Here is a 14,913-nt window from a genome sequence, read left to right on the forward strand (position 1 = left end):
AAGAAACCATGAAGGGTACCCTGACCCCCGGCCAGGGCCCTTCCCTCTGAGCCCAATGATGGAAAACATCAAGGCCCGGTCACAAGTGTGGCCTTTGTGACCCTGGTAGTTCCGCCACTGTTGTCAGTAGTTTTTTATTTTATTTTTATTTTATTTATTTTTTGTTTTTTACGTCAAATATAACATTTAATAAAAATAATAAAAGAAAAAAGAAAAGAAAGGGGCTGGTAAATGACATATTACTGGCCCCTTCCCTCTCCTCATCCTGACACATCCCCTGCAGCAGCTGGGGGGGCAGGAGAAAGAAGCCACTCCTCCTATCGAGGTGTACAGGGGGGTCCACGTGGGCCACCTGCAGTGTGGGGACCTGGTCGCAGTTGCAACCCCTGTGACCCTTGTCGGTTAGCCCCTGCTCCCTGACCAGTTGACTCAGTCTTTACAGAGTAGTAGAAGAAATAACATGGAACATCACATTTTTTGTGAAAATTGTCAAAAGTGACCCAAGTGAATCTGACTAAATCACCTCTACAGGCACTGCTTGGACGCCCAGTGGAGGGGACATTAAAACATATGAAGAGACTCATCGCCTTCATATTTGTAGCAGCAACAATATCGATTGCCAAATCTTGGAAATCCCCTACGGTAGTTTTTAACCTCCTAAAATCTAAATTATCATGGATAATGGTCAATGAATGCCTCTCTGCAATTCTAAACGATAAGATAGCTTGTGTACTTTGGTGGGGGACTCCACGCCATTTTTTTTTTTTTTTAATCACATAGGTGTGCACCTGGTGTGAAGGAGGGAGAATATACTTAAACTCTGACAGAATGTGAGCCCTCTGTGGGTATAAATGGGGTCCTGACAAAGACCCGGGAAACACCTTATTTGTGAGCAGTTTACATGATAGATGCACGGTGTATCACCCTTGTAGAGTCATTCCCGGGTGCTCTGTGAATTTACTTGGAAGAGATTTAATGGCCAAAATACAAGTAGTTATAGCAATTGGAGATGGGGGCAGGGTGCACCTTACTTCCCCTTCCTGTATGTTTGCAGAAAACCGTAGATGAGTTAGCAGAAGTAGCACAGGAAGAACGAGAGGACGATAGGCTAGATATAGGATGGCAATATCACATATTGTACGTGGATCACTCTGACGGGAACTAATAAGCAGAAAAGATAAGCAAAGAACATTGTATAACGTACAATATCCAAGGTGAAAGGAGGAGGAAAAAGAGAGCACACATCACTGGAACACACAAAGAGGGTAATAAGATTCTTTGTCTATTTAAACCAAGAACCCCCCCCCCCCCCCCTCCCTTCATGTCCGTTCCCTTCCTCCATAGTCACCGTGATGTCTTTATCTCCAACATCCACTACTACACAAACCTAAAATATTATTATCAAGGGTTATTTTATTAAATGTGCCCAGATACACCCAGAGCCTCTGGTTTATAGACCGGATACATCCTAAATATAGAGCCATTTATCCAACTGTCCATCCAGAGCCTCTGGTTTATACATCAGATACATCCTAAATATAGAGCCATTTATCCAACTGTCCATTCAGACCCTCTGGTTTATACATCAGATACATCCTAAATATAGAGCCATTTATCCAACTTTCCATCCAGAGCCCCTTTTTTATAGGCCAGATACATCCTAAATATAGAACCATTTATCCAACTGCCCATCCAGAGCCTCTGGTTTATAGTCCAGATACATTCTGGACAGGTAGTCAACGGAAATTTCCACAACCAGGACACTGAAGAACACCTTGAAAGAAGTCATAACTCTCCCCCAGTCATTCAAAGCTTCGTTCGCCATGCTTCGGGCTCAGCCTCGTTTCGCTCTGAAATTTTTTATTCTAACTCTATGTCCACTTGGATGGTGGGGGCTTGAACCTGGACTCAGTGCGCAGGCGCCGTTCATCTTTGGAGACTTTCGGCGTCTCCTTGTCCTCCGTACTGCGCAAGTGCAGTACAGGGCGGACACTATCCGACGGGGGACAGTATTCGACACAACACCGGCATTCTTACTGTGGGTTCCCAGCTATGGCTTCACAGCTGGCACGCACTGCACATGCGTGAGCCACACTGCACGCTGTGAATTGGTGCTTCTGAATACTGAAATTTTTTCAAAATCTGCGACACTGGCAGCCGAGTAAACCAGAAGTGACATTGTAACGTCGCTTCTGGGATTTTACATCAGAGACCTGGTCAAAGCCGAATCCGGCTTCATTCAGGTCTCAGCCTAGAAGACAGACGTGCAGGATCATGGATTGTGTCTCCTGGTGGGACGGGAGGCCAAGGAAGAGCAGCTGAAGGCGGCGGGGGGGGGGCCTGGGATAACGGCCAAGCGGCTGCTGACCGCCCGCTCTAAAAAAATGGTACTGGTGTAAAGCTTGCAGCTGCATTTCACCCCAATACATCCACTTCCTCCTACAGACATACAGGTATGTTGGTTTGTTGGAAGTGGTGAGAAGATCAGGTTGTTCTAAGTTAGAGTTGTTCTTTACTTGTTTTTCAGAAATTGGTGTCTTATGCAATATGGGAGTAGTTACGGCATCCGCCCCCCATCCGCCCCCCATGGGTCACATCGCATGATCACATGTGTAACCAAGTATTACCTTATATGGAAATCGTATGATAACTGTTATCTTGCTGACCTGTCTTTGTTTGTGTATAAATACCTCTGAATAAAACCTAACCTGGCACGGGACTTCATGCTCGGAGCTGATATACGGAGAACGGTCTCTGTGTCTTATTTCTAAGATAAGAGCATAATAATTGGGAAACAGCAATATAAACTCATTAATGTGACCCATTGATAGTCACACTTAACAGTGGTTAAAGGGAATTTATGATGTCAGAACTATGGAGGAACTCTTTGCAGACATTTTTCATCCCAGTACAGCCCAGCTAATTCTCAGTTTATTATACGTCTACAGAGAGGAGAGTCCTGTATAGATCACATGACCACATCAATGAGGATGGAGCTGGGCCTAAATCACATGACTGAGAGGATATTGGACCTCACCCTGGAGATCATCTACCTGCTGACCGGAGAGGTGAGGAGGATTCTGGGAGGTCACATGACATCACTCTTATCTCTATTGACCACTTCAGCCCCGGACCAATAAACAGCCTAAGGACCAGAGGTCTTTTTACAATTTCGCACTGCACTGCTTTAACTGGTAATTGCGCAGTCATGCAATGTTGTACCCAAACGAAATTTGCGTCCTTTTCTTCCCACAAATAGAGCTTTCTTTTGATGGTATTTTATTGCCTCTGCGATTTTAATTTTTTGCGATATAAATGGAAAAAGACCGAAAATTTTGAGAAAAAATGATATTTTCTATTTTTTGTTATAAGAAAAATCGAATAAACTCAATTTTAGTCAAACATTTAGGGCAAAATTAATTCAGCCACATGTCTTTAGTAAAAAAAATGTCAATAAGCGTATATTTATTGGTTTGCGCAAAAGTTATAGCATCTACAAACTAGAGTACATTTTCTGGAATTTACACAGCTTTTAATTTACGACTGCCTATCTCATTTCTTGAGGTGCTAAAATGGCAGGGCAGTACGAACCCCCCCCCCAAATGACCCCATTTTGGAAAGTAGACACCCCAAGGAAGTTGTGGAGAGGCATGTTGAGCCCATTGAATATTTTTTTTTTGTCCCAAGTGATTGAATAATGACACACAAAAAAAAAAAAAGTTTACAAAAAGTTGTCACTATATGATATATTGCTCACACATGCCATAGTTATATGTGGAATTGCACCCCAAAATATATTCTGCTGCTTCTCCTGAGTACGGGGATACCACATATGTGGGACTTTTTGGGAGTCTAGCCGCGTACGGTACCCCGTAAACCAATCACTGCCTTCAGGATTTCTAATGCCCCGTACACACTATCAGATTGTCTGCTGAGTTTTTCCTTCGGATTTACCAAAACCATGTAGTAGAAGGGCCTGCCTGATTGCAAACACATTGAAACTCCTAAGGTTTGACCTCATATTATATGGTTTTGGTAAATCTGAAGGAAAAACTCAGCAGACAATCTGATAGTATGTACGGGGCTTTAGGGTGCAAATTTTTGATTTCACTCCTCACTACCTATCACAGTTTCGAAGGCCATAAAATGCCAAAATAACACAAAACCCCCCCAAATGACCCCATTTTGGAAAGTAGACACCCCAAGGAAGTTGTGGAGAGGCATGTTGAGCCCATTATTTTATTTATTTATTTATTTTTTCCCCCTTTCGTTGGAGTTGTTCCTGGATTTTTCTGTTCACATATACCTACCTACTTACATCTGGAGTGAATCCATTGGGGTTTTTTCTGGAGTCAGCTGCATGTGATCAAGGGATTCGGACTACTGCTCTATTTTCATGTGGAAATAAAGACTCCTGCACACCGAGAGTGTGAACACGCGCATTTGACCATCTGAAAATTCAGAGGTCCATCAGAGCTGGTAAGAGTTTATTCCTACTGGTGGAAGGAGTGTCACATACAAGCAATTAGCGGTCTTTCCACGTGGTGTTCCCGCTCTACATGCTCTTCTGTTGTCATATATGACCAATACGTGTGGACTTTTGTATTTTGCGCTGCACCATCTATATTAATTGATGTGTTATTAAGGTGTTTTTTGCATTGCTCCTTTAGGTGTTCAGCTTGCAATTAGTTTGTTTTGTATTATACATGTGAGCGCTGATTGTTTTCTCTTGATTTAAATATATGTTGAGCCCATTGAATATTTTTTTTTTCATCCCAAGTGATTGAATAATGACACAAAAAAAAAAAAAAAGTTTACAAAAAGTTGTCACTAAATGATATATTGCTCACAAATGCCATAGTTATATGTGGAATTGCACCCCAAAATATATTCTGCTGCTTCTCCTGAGTACGGGGATACCACATATGTGGGACTTTTTGGGAGTCTAGCTGCGTACGGCACCCCGAAAACCAATCACTGCCTTCAGGATTTCTAAGGGTGCAAATTTCTGATTTCACTCCTCACTACCTATCACAGTTTTGAAGGCCATAAAATGCCAAAATAACACAAAACCCCCCCAAATGACCCCATTTTGGAAAGTAGACACCCCAAGGAAGTTGTGGAGAGGCATGTTGAGCCCATTGAATATATATTTTTTTGTCCCAAGTGATTGAATAATGACACAAAAAAAAAAAAATAAGTTTACTAAAAGTTGTCACTAAATGATATATTGCTCACACATGCCATAGTTATATGTGGAATTGCACCCCAAAATATATTCTGCTGCTTCTCCTGAGTACGAGGATACCACATATGTGGGACTTTTTGGGAGTCTAGCTGCGTACGGCACCCTGAAAACCAATCACTGCCTTCAGGATTTCTAAGGGTGCAAATTTTTGATTTCACTCCTCACTACCTATCACAGTTTCGAAGGCCATAAAATGCCAAAATAACACAAAACCCCCCCAAATGACCCCATTTTGGAAAGTAGGCACCCCAAGCTATTTACTGAGAGGCATGTTGAGTCCATGAAATATTTTATATTTTGCCACAAGTTGCAGGAATTTTACAATTTTTTTTTTTTTGCACAAAGTTGTCACTAAATGATATATTGCTCACACATGCTATGAGCATAAGTCAAATTACACCCCAAAATAAATTCTGCTGCTTCTCCCGAGTACGGGGATACCACATGTGGGGGACTTTTTGGAAGCCTAGCCACGTACGGGACCCCGAAATCCAAGCACTGCCTTCCAGATTTAAATATAAAATGCTACCAAAAAAACTGTTAGCGATCGCAGGGATCAGGCCTGACTCTGCGATCGCTGCAGTTATGTGTTTAGTGTTTTGTAAGTGACAGTGATCGATCGATACTGCACTTGGGTGGGCTGGGCGGAGGGGCAAAACGCAGGTGCCAGCAGGTATCTGGGCTGATACCGCTAACAATGCATTTTTTTGGAACCCTAAACTGCTGGGGACGCTAGTATAGATCTGATCAGATCAGATATTGATCTGTTCAGATTCTATACCACTACGGGAGGTTTATGCTTTGCGCGTGGGTGTTAGCGGAACTGGCACTAACCTAGCGCTGCCTGGGGCGACACAGACCCTGACCCTAAAACCTAATTGATATCACCCGCTGGGTGATCAGGGGGTTAAACCTTTATTGGGTAATAAATGGTGGGTGCCCTGATGCTATAAAAAGCAAACTAACCAGAGTCACCCGTAACACTTATACGGTGATCACTGGTGAAAGGGTTAACTAGGGGCAATCAGGGGGTTCAAATTTTTATTAGGTAGTATATGGGGGTCCCTGGCGCTATATAAAAACCTGACGGGAAACCTAAATAACTAACTGGCTAACCAGCGTCACCAGTGACACTTATACTGTGATCGCTGGTGAAAGGGTTAACTAGGGGCAATCAGGGGGTTAAAACCATTATTGGGTAGTATATGGGGGTACCTAACGCTATAAAAACCTGGCGGTGAACCTAAAAAAATAACTAGCTACCTAGCGGCACTAGTGACAGTAATGCAGCGATCAGAAAAACGATCGCTTAGTGACACTGGCAAAAGGGGGTGAAAGGGTTAACTAGGGGCAATCAGGGGGTTAAAACCATTATTGGGTAGTATATCGGGGTACCTAGCGCTATAAAAACCTGGCAGTGAACCTAAAAAAATAACTAGCTACCTAGCGGCACTAGTGACAGTAATGCAGCGATCAGAAAAACGATCGCTTAGTGACACTGGCAAAAGGGGGTGAAAGGGTTAACTAGGGGCAATCAGGGGGTTAAAACCATTATTGGGTAGTATATTGGGGTACCTAGCGCTATAAAAACCTGGCGGTGAACCTAAAAAAAAAACTAGCTACCTAGCGACACTAATGCAGCGATCAGAAAAATGATCGCTTAGTGACACTGGCAAAAGGGGGTGAAAGGGTTAACTAGGGGCAATCAGGGGGTTAAAACCATTATTGGGTAGTATATCGGGGTACCTAGCGCTATAAAAACCTGGCGGTGAACCTAAAAAAATAACTAGCTACCTAGCGGCACTAGTGACACTAATGCAGCGATCAGAAAAACGATCGCTTAGTGACACTGGCAAAAGGGGGTGAAAGGGTTAACTAGGGGCAATCAGGGGGTTAAAACCATTATTGGGTAGTATATCGGGGTACCTAGCGCTATAAAAACCTGGCGTGAACCTAAAAAAAAAACTAGCTACCTAGCGACACTAATGCAGCGATCAGAAAAATGATCGCTTAGTGACACTGGCAAAAGGGGGTGAAAGGGTTAACTAGGGGCAATCAGGGGGTTAAAACCATTATTGGGTAGTATATCGGGGTACCTAGCGATATAAAAACCTGGCGGTGAACCTAAAAAAATAACTAGCTACCTAGCGACACTAGCGACACTAATGCAGCGATCAGAAAAATGATCGCTTAGTGACACTGGCAAAAATGGGTGAAAGGGTTAACTCTAGGGGCAATCAGGGGGTTAAACCTTTATTGGGGGGTGATAGGGGGCTACCCTGGACCTAACACTAACTGCCCTGACAGTTTTTACTGTTACAACTGACACTGAATGCAGTGATCAGTAAATAAATGATCAATGCAATCAGTGACACTGTGACTGGGGGGGGGGGAGGGGGAGCGGGGGGGGGATTTGTGTGCCTGTGTGTGTCTATGTGTTAGAGTAGTGTTTTGGTGCACTTACTTTGTCTTCTCCTCGTAGTCCGGTCAAAAAGACCGCCCCGAGGAGAATGACATCACTTCCTCCCTGCCTGTGTATACAATACACAGTGGGAGGAAGCTTCTCATTCGCCAGGAGCGATCGAGAGGGGGTGGCCAGAAACCAACGGCCATCCCCTCATCTCGGATCGCTCCTGAAGCGAACCGGACCGCCGTATCCAGCGGGAGGGGGTCCGATTGGACCCCCCACCCGCTGGAAGGCAGGCACGTACATGTACGTGCTTGTGCCTGCCTGTGCCATTGCGATGACGTACAATGGCAATACGGCGGTCCTTAAGTGGTTAATAAAGCACAGAGCTGACCGGAGAGGTGAGGAGGATTCCGGGAAGTCCGTGGTGATAATTATTACTTTCTCTCTTTATACAGGATTATAAAGTAGTGAGAAAAATATCTGGTGAACCATTAACACCCAACAGCCGTCTTCACATGACATCACCCATCACAGTGCCACCACCTCACTGCCTGACAACAGAGGTAACCAGTGCCAAGAAGATTCTAGAAGTCATCAAAAAGATGATTGGTCTGCTGACAGGAGAGGTGAGCGGTGGTGGGAATTCTGGGACATTATCCAGTAACAGACAAGGGATGTGTCTGGATGGTGACTGTATCATTGTGTGTGTCAGGTTCCTATAAGGTGTCAGGATGTCACTGTCTATTTCTCCATGGAGGAGTGGGAGTATTTAGAAGGACACAAGGATCTGTACAAGGACGCCATGTTGGAGAATCAACAGCTTCTCAATTATGTAAATATGAAAACAAATAATATCCTTAATGGTATATTAATACTCACGCTGGAGATCATCTATCTACTGACTGGAGAGGTGAGGAGGATTCTGGGAAAGTTTAATCATTCTTAACTCTATTAATAAAACACAGACTTGTAAGGTGAGGAAGATTCTGATATACTATTAATTGATGTATATTGCAGGAATGTACTGTAGTTATGAAGTCATCTACTGAGAATAATATAAGAAGGAGAAGTCACCACTTGTCCACAAGACAAAGAGAAAGACAAGGCCCCATCACCATGCATCCACCACCCCTCCTAACCCTACAGAAAAATAATGAGAAGAAGATTCTAGAAGTCACCAACAAGATGATGGAGCTGCTGACAGGAGAGGTGAGCGGTGCCGGGAATTCTGGGGCATTATCCAGTAACAGACAAGGGATGTGTCTGGGTGGTGACTGTATCATTGTGTGTGTCAGGTTCCTATAAGGTGTCAGGATGTCACTGTCTATTTTTCCATGGAGGAGTGGGAGTATTTAGAAGGACACAAGGATCTCTACAAGGACGTCATGATGGAGAATCAGCCGCCCCTCACATCACCGGGTAAGAGAAGACTTCACTGTAAAGGAGAGAGCAGTACGTGCTAGTATGCATCGCTGTTTTCTTTCAGCGCCCCTTAGACATGCATTCCTTGGTTCGCATCTTCATTCAGGGGGTTCGTCATGTGGTATGTGGTGCCCCTTGTGCACTCTTCGTTGCCACCGTGGGATTTGAACTTGGTGCTGTTGGCTCTTCAGAAGCCTCCTTTTTGAGAGCATTCAGGATATTCCCTTGCTTATATTTTTATAGAAAGTTGTCTTCCTAGTCGCTATGGCCTCTGTGCAGCAGAATTGGTGGTGTAGCGGCCATAACCCTTGGTAGGGCGGCCTTGACTTTTGGCCTTACCGGTTACCTCCGCTTGGCTTGTTCTTCCACGTCTAGGGGTTCCCAGGGTTAGTACCCAACAACTTTAGACGCTGAGACCATAAAAGTCCTTTAGAAAGGTTTTTATTTGCAGGAGTAACATCCAATAAACACAGTCTTGTATGGGAACAGAGGGCAAGGGTGAAGAAACTCAGGCACCTTGAACTGCTAATCACCAGAAAGTCTCTAATGCAGCCCAGAGAGTAGCCACTCGCCGGCTCGGCGCCTCAAAGCTGAACAAATCTCTAGCCAGAGATTATGGCAGTCAGAACTTTGATCCAGAACTTGTAAAACCTCTAACCTTGAATCATTTGTAACGGAAAGTGAACAGGAACCTTTTCCTCAGTACCTGGAACGTTCTCTGTCTCCTTGGCAGTACTGGAAAATGTGGAATCGGTAATGTCCTTAACAACCCAGCAACCAGGCACTTCTTGAGATGCCAGCTTGTTGGCCCTCCACCGAAGAGTCCTCCCCCAGTCGCTTACACGAGCTGCGGTGCCCCTCCAAGCCGAGAGCAAACCCGGATGCCTTGAACCAGCTGGTTCCAAGACTCGGGAACAGACGGATCCTACCCCAGACCAGGTGGGTCTATTGGGGATAGTCAACCGAAGCATGTTGCGTAGCGAGACATGCTCCCCTGACTGGGGCCCCTCACGGTGCTACCCGGTCCAGCTACAGGAACAGGCAACTATGGCCTCACAAATGAACAAATGAACCCTGAACACGTGACCACTGAATAAATGGACAGGAATAGCTCTGTACAGAGGCTTCCCGCCAATTACATAGTTACATAGTAGGCGAGATTGAAAAAAGACACAAGTCCATCAAGTCCAACCTATGTGTGTGATTATAAGTCAGTATTACATTGTAAATCCCTGTATGTTGTGGTCGTTCTGGTGCTTATCTAAAGCCGCGTACACACGGGCGGACTGTCTGGCCAACTAAGTCCGTCAGACAATCCGACGGACAGTCCGTCCTACTTTCGAATGAACGGACTTGACCACACACGATGAACAAACAGTCCGTTGAAAGCTTGCGCGATGACGTGTACAGCACGTACGACGGGACTAGAAATAGGACATCCAATCCACAGCAATGCAACCTTCCGCCGTGTAAATCCTTTCTGAGCATGCGCCATACTTAGTCCGTCCAACTAGCCTACTCACGAGCGGACTGTCCGCTGAAACCAAAGTTGGACGGACAATATTACGGAAATTCCGAAATACTTAGTCCGCCAGACTGCACGCTGAAAAAGTCCGCTGAAGCCCACACACGAGCGGACTGTCCGCTGAAATGTGTTTCGGCGGACTAAGTTGGACAGACAGTCCGCCCGTGTGTACGCGGCTTTATAGTTTTTTTTTAAATCATCCCTGCTTCCCGCTGAGACCACCGCCTGTGGAAGGGAATTCCACAACCTTACCACTCTTAGCCCTTGTACACACGGTCGGAGATTCCGACAACCAAATCCGTCGGATTTTGTCCGACGGATTTTGTCCGAAACTGTTGTATACACACGGTTGGACGAAGTTGTCAGAAAATCCGATCGTTCAGAACGTGATGAAGTAATTTCGTTACGACGGGACTACGTTCAGGCTAGTAGCCAATAGCTTTGGTGTAGGAATTTGATCTGAGCATGCGTGGCACTTTGTCCGATTGGAATTCGCTACACATGATCGGAGTATGTCCGATCGGAGCATTTTGTTGGAAAATATTTCCGGCAAGTTGGAAAATTTGGTCCGACGGATATTCCGACGGAAACAGTCCGATGGAGATCACACACAGTCGGAATATCCGAAAAAAACACTCTGATCGGACACATTCCGTCGGAATCTCCGATCATGTGTACAAGGGCTTACAGTAAAGAGCCCTCTACATAGTTGAAGGTTAAACCACTTTTCTTCTAAATTTAGTGAATGGCCGCGTGTCTTATTAAATTTCCCTACGCTGAAAAGTTTTATCCCTATCATGGGATCACCAGTAAGTAGTACATTGAAATCATACCCCCTCTCAAGCGTCTCCTCTCCAGAAAGAATAAGTTCAGTGCTCGCAACTTTTCCTCATAACCAATGTCCTCCAGTCTCTTTATTAGTTTTGTTGCCCTTCTTTGTACTCGCTCTAGTACATCCTTACTGAGTAGGGATGAGCTTTGAGTTTGAGTCGAACTCACGTTCAACTCGAACATTGCCTGTTCACCTATTCGGCGAACAGTGAACAATTTGGGGTGTTTGCGGCAAATTCGAAAAGCCGCAAACACCCCCTCTGAAGTAACGCAGGTTTCCATTACATCAGAGGGGGGCGGGGTCAACCACAGGTCATTGGGGAAGCCAGGCTTCCCCACTTGCGTCAGGGGGGGGGGGGGTCAGGTGGCGGGTGGCCCTGCCCTCTTCATATAAGAAATTTCAGGCTGCCGGAATCCCCGCAGTGTCTCCACCAGTGGAGACAGGGGATGGATGGATTTGCTGCGCTGGAAGGAGAGATCACCCATCGCTGAATCAGATCAGCCATCGCTGGATAGCAAGAGTGGATTACCACCGCTGGAAACTTTTTTTTATTTTTTTTTATTTTTAATAAAGGACTTTTTCAACGGTGTGTCTGTCTTTTTTAACATTCTTTTACACTTTCTTTGTGAAATGGAAGGGGAAATTTTGTACCCCCTTATCATTTCAAACAGGGGGGGCGGGATCTGGGGGTCCCCTTGTTAAAAGGGGCTTCCACATTCTAATAAGCTTCCTGCCTGCAGACCCCCACAACCACCAGCCAGGGTTGTGGGGATGAGGCCCTTGTCCTCATCAACATGGGGACAAGGTGCTTTGAGGGGCCATAGACCCCCAAAGCATCCTCTCAATGTTAAGGGCATATGGCCTGGTACGGTTCAGGAGGGGGGGCGCTCTCTCATACCCCCCTCTTTTCCTGCGGCCTGCCAGGTTGCGTGCTCGGATAAAGGGTCTGGTATGGATTTTTAGGGGGAACTCCACGTCATTTTTAAACAAAATTTGACGCAGGGTTCCCCTTAATATCCATACCAGACCTGAAGGGTCTGGTATGGATATTTAGGGGGAACCCCACGTAATTTTTTTTTAAAAATTGACGCAGGGTTCCCCACGTCATTTAAAAAAAAAAATGATGCAGGGTTCCCCTAAATATACATACCAGACCTGAAGGGCCTGGTAATTGAATTTAGGGGAACCCCACGCTTTTTTTTATCAATGACTTTCAATGACTGTTCTCTGTATTACAGGGAGCCGACAATTCATTATAGCCGCGAGTGATTTTAAATGACTTTTTTTCCTGCAGAAATGACACTTTGTGCAGGGACAGTTCTAAGCACGGGAAACATGCGCCCCTTCACAGGCATACTATACACACCCCCCAGGTACGAAATTTAAAGGAATATTATACTTTTATTGTTTCACTTTAAGCATTATTAAAATCACTACTCCTGAAAAAACGTCAGTTTTTAAAACTTTTTTTTGCATTGATACATGTCCCCTGGGGCAGAACCCAGGTCCCCAAACACTTTTTAGGACAATAACTTCCATATTAGCCTTTGAAATTAGCAGTTTAGATTTTGAACGTTCAAGTCCCATAGACTTTTAATAGAGTACTAAAGTTCACAGAGTTTAGGTCTGTTCGCAGGATCTGGTGCGAACCGAACCTGGGAGTGTTCGGCTTATCCTTATTCCTGAGGACTGGTGCCCAGAACTGGACAGCATACTCCAGGTGCGGCCGGACCAGAGTCTTGTAGAGTGGGAGAATTATTGTTTTATCTCTGGAGTTGATCCCCTTTTTAATGCCAATATTCTGTTTGCTTTGTTAGCAACAGCTTGGCGTTGCATGCCATTGCTGAGCCTATCATCTACTAGGACCCCCAGGTCCTTTTCCATCCTAGATTCTCCCAGAGGTTCTCCCCCCAGTGTATAGATTGCATTCATATTTTTGCCACCCAAATGCATTATTTTAAATTTTTCTACATTAAACCTAATTTTCCATGTAGTTGCCCACCCCATTAATGTGTTCAGTTCTTGTTGCAAGGTTTCCACATCCTGCGGAGAAGTTATTGCCCTGCTTAGCTTAGTATCGTACGCAAATACAGAGATTGAACTGTTTACCCCATCCTCCAGGTCGTTTATGAACAAATTAAATAGGATTGGTCTCAGCACAGAACCCTGGGGGACCCCACTACCCACCCCTGACCATTCCAAGTACTCCCCATTTATCACCGCCCTCTGAACTCACCCTCGTAGCCACTGTTTACTATGTTTCATTTATGAATGGACAGAGTCAGTGATCGGTACGGATCCCTGACTCTGCATTCAGAAAAGAAAGCGTAAATGTGTCATTTACGGGCCCCTTCCCCGCTCTCCATTCTGACACATCCCCAGCAGCAGCCAGCAGGAGAAGGGAGGGGGAACCCAGCAAAGCTGTGGGGGATGGGGGGCATGAGAGAGCACAGGGGGCAGGAGAAGGGAGGGGGGGACCCGGCAGAGCTGCGGGGGACAAGGGGGGCAGGAGAGAGCACGGGGGGCAGGAGAAGGGAGGGGGAACACAGCAGAGCTGCTGGGGAGAAAGGGGGGGTTAATAGAGAGCATAGGGGGCAGGAGAAGGGAGGGAGAACCCGCCAGAGCTGTGGGGGACAGGGGGGCAGGAGAGAGCACGGGGGGCAGGAGAAGGGAGGGGGGACACGGCAGAGCTGCGGGAGACAAAGGGTGGGGGTCAGAAGAGAGCATAGGGGCCAGGAGAAGGGTGGGGGAACCCGGGAGAGCTTCGGGGGACGGGGGCAGGAGAGAGCACAGGGGGCAGGAGAAGGGAGGGGGGACACGGCAGAGCTTCGGGAGACAAAGGGTGGGGGTCAGAAGAGAGCATAGGGGCCAGGAGAAGGGTGGGGGAACCTGGCAGAGCTTCGGGGGACGGGGGCAGGAGAGAGCACAGGGGGCAGGAGAAGGGAGGGGGGACACGGCAGAGCTGCGGGAGACAAAGAGTGGGGGTCAGAAGAGAGCATAGGAGCCAGGAAAAGGGTGGGGGAACCCGGCAGAGCTTCGGGGGACGAGGGCAGGAGAGAGCACAGGGGGCAGGAGAAGGGAGGGGGAACCCGGCAGAGCTTTGGGGGATGGGGGCAGGAGAGAGCACAGGGGGCAGGAGAAGGGAGGGGGACCCGGCAGGCTAATGACCAGACAAGAAACAGGAAGTGGGCCGTATAACGTATTTACTGGCAGAACAAAAATATTTTACTATCCAAAGTTAAAACAACAAGGGCAAAAGATTTACTAGATGGAAAGATGAAAAAAACACTGAAGTTCCGCTTTTGGTAAACGTGCAGAACGGAAAAATTTGTTTCGTTTCGGATAGATTTGTTATGTTAATTCAGTTTCATTGGTTCGTTTCGGAATTCCTAAGTGTTAAATTTCGTTTTGTTTATTCATTTACGAACTAATTCCAAATTTCGGCCGAAAAATTATTGACTGATTTACATAGTTAG

At 45.9% G+C, this 14,913-nt stretch overlaps 1 protein-coding gene across 1 annotated transcript in view; it reads left to right on the forward strand.

Annotated features, from left to right (window-relative positions):
• The first annotated feature begins 1,029 nt into the window (after positions 1 to 1,029).
• LOC143956162 (uncharacterized) overlaps positions 1,030 to 14,913 on the forward strand; it is a 713,750-nt gene continuing 699,866 nt past the window's right edge. Inside the window, exons 1-6 of the mRNA XM_077466270.1 lie at positions 1,030 to 1,265; positions 2,949 to 3,068; positions 8,114 to 8,284; positions 8,371 to 8,568; positions 8,676 to 8,867; positions 8,954 to 9,077. Of these exons, the coding sequence (XP_077322396.1) occupies positions 2,973 to 3,068; positions 8,114 to 8,284; positions 8,371 to 8,568; positions 8,676 to 8,867; positions 8,954 to 9,077 (781 nt within the window). The 5' untranslated portion in view covers positions 1,030 to 1,265; positions 2,949 to 2,972. The remainder of the gene's footprint in view (positions 1,266 to 2,948; positions 3,069 to 8,113; positions 8,285 to 8,370; positions 8,569 to 8,675; positions 8,868 to 8,953; positions 9,078 to 14,913) is intronic.

This window comes from Lithobates pipiens, unplaced genomic scaffold (genome assembly GCF_037356315.1).
Source record: "Lithobates pipiens isolate NorthernLeopardFrog02 unplaced genomic scaffold, aLitPip1_a1.2 Scaffold_35, whole genome shotgun sequence".
NCBI lineage: Eukaryota > Metazoa > Chordata > Amphibia > Anura > Ranidae > Lithobates > Lithobates pipiens.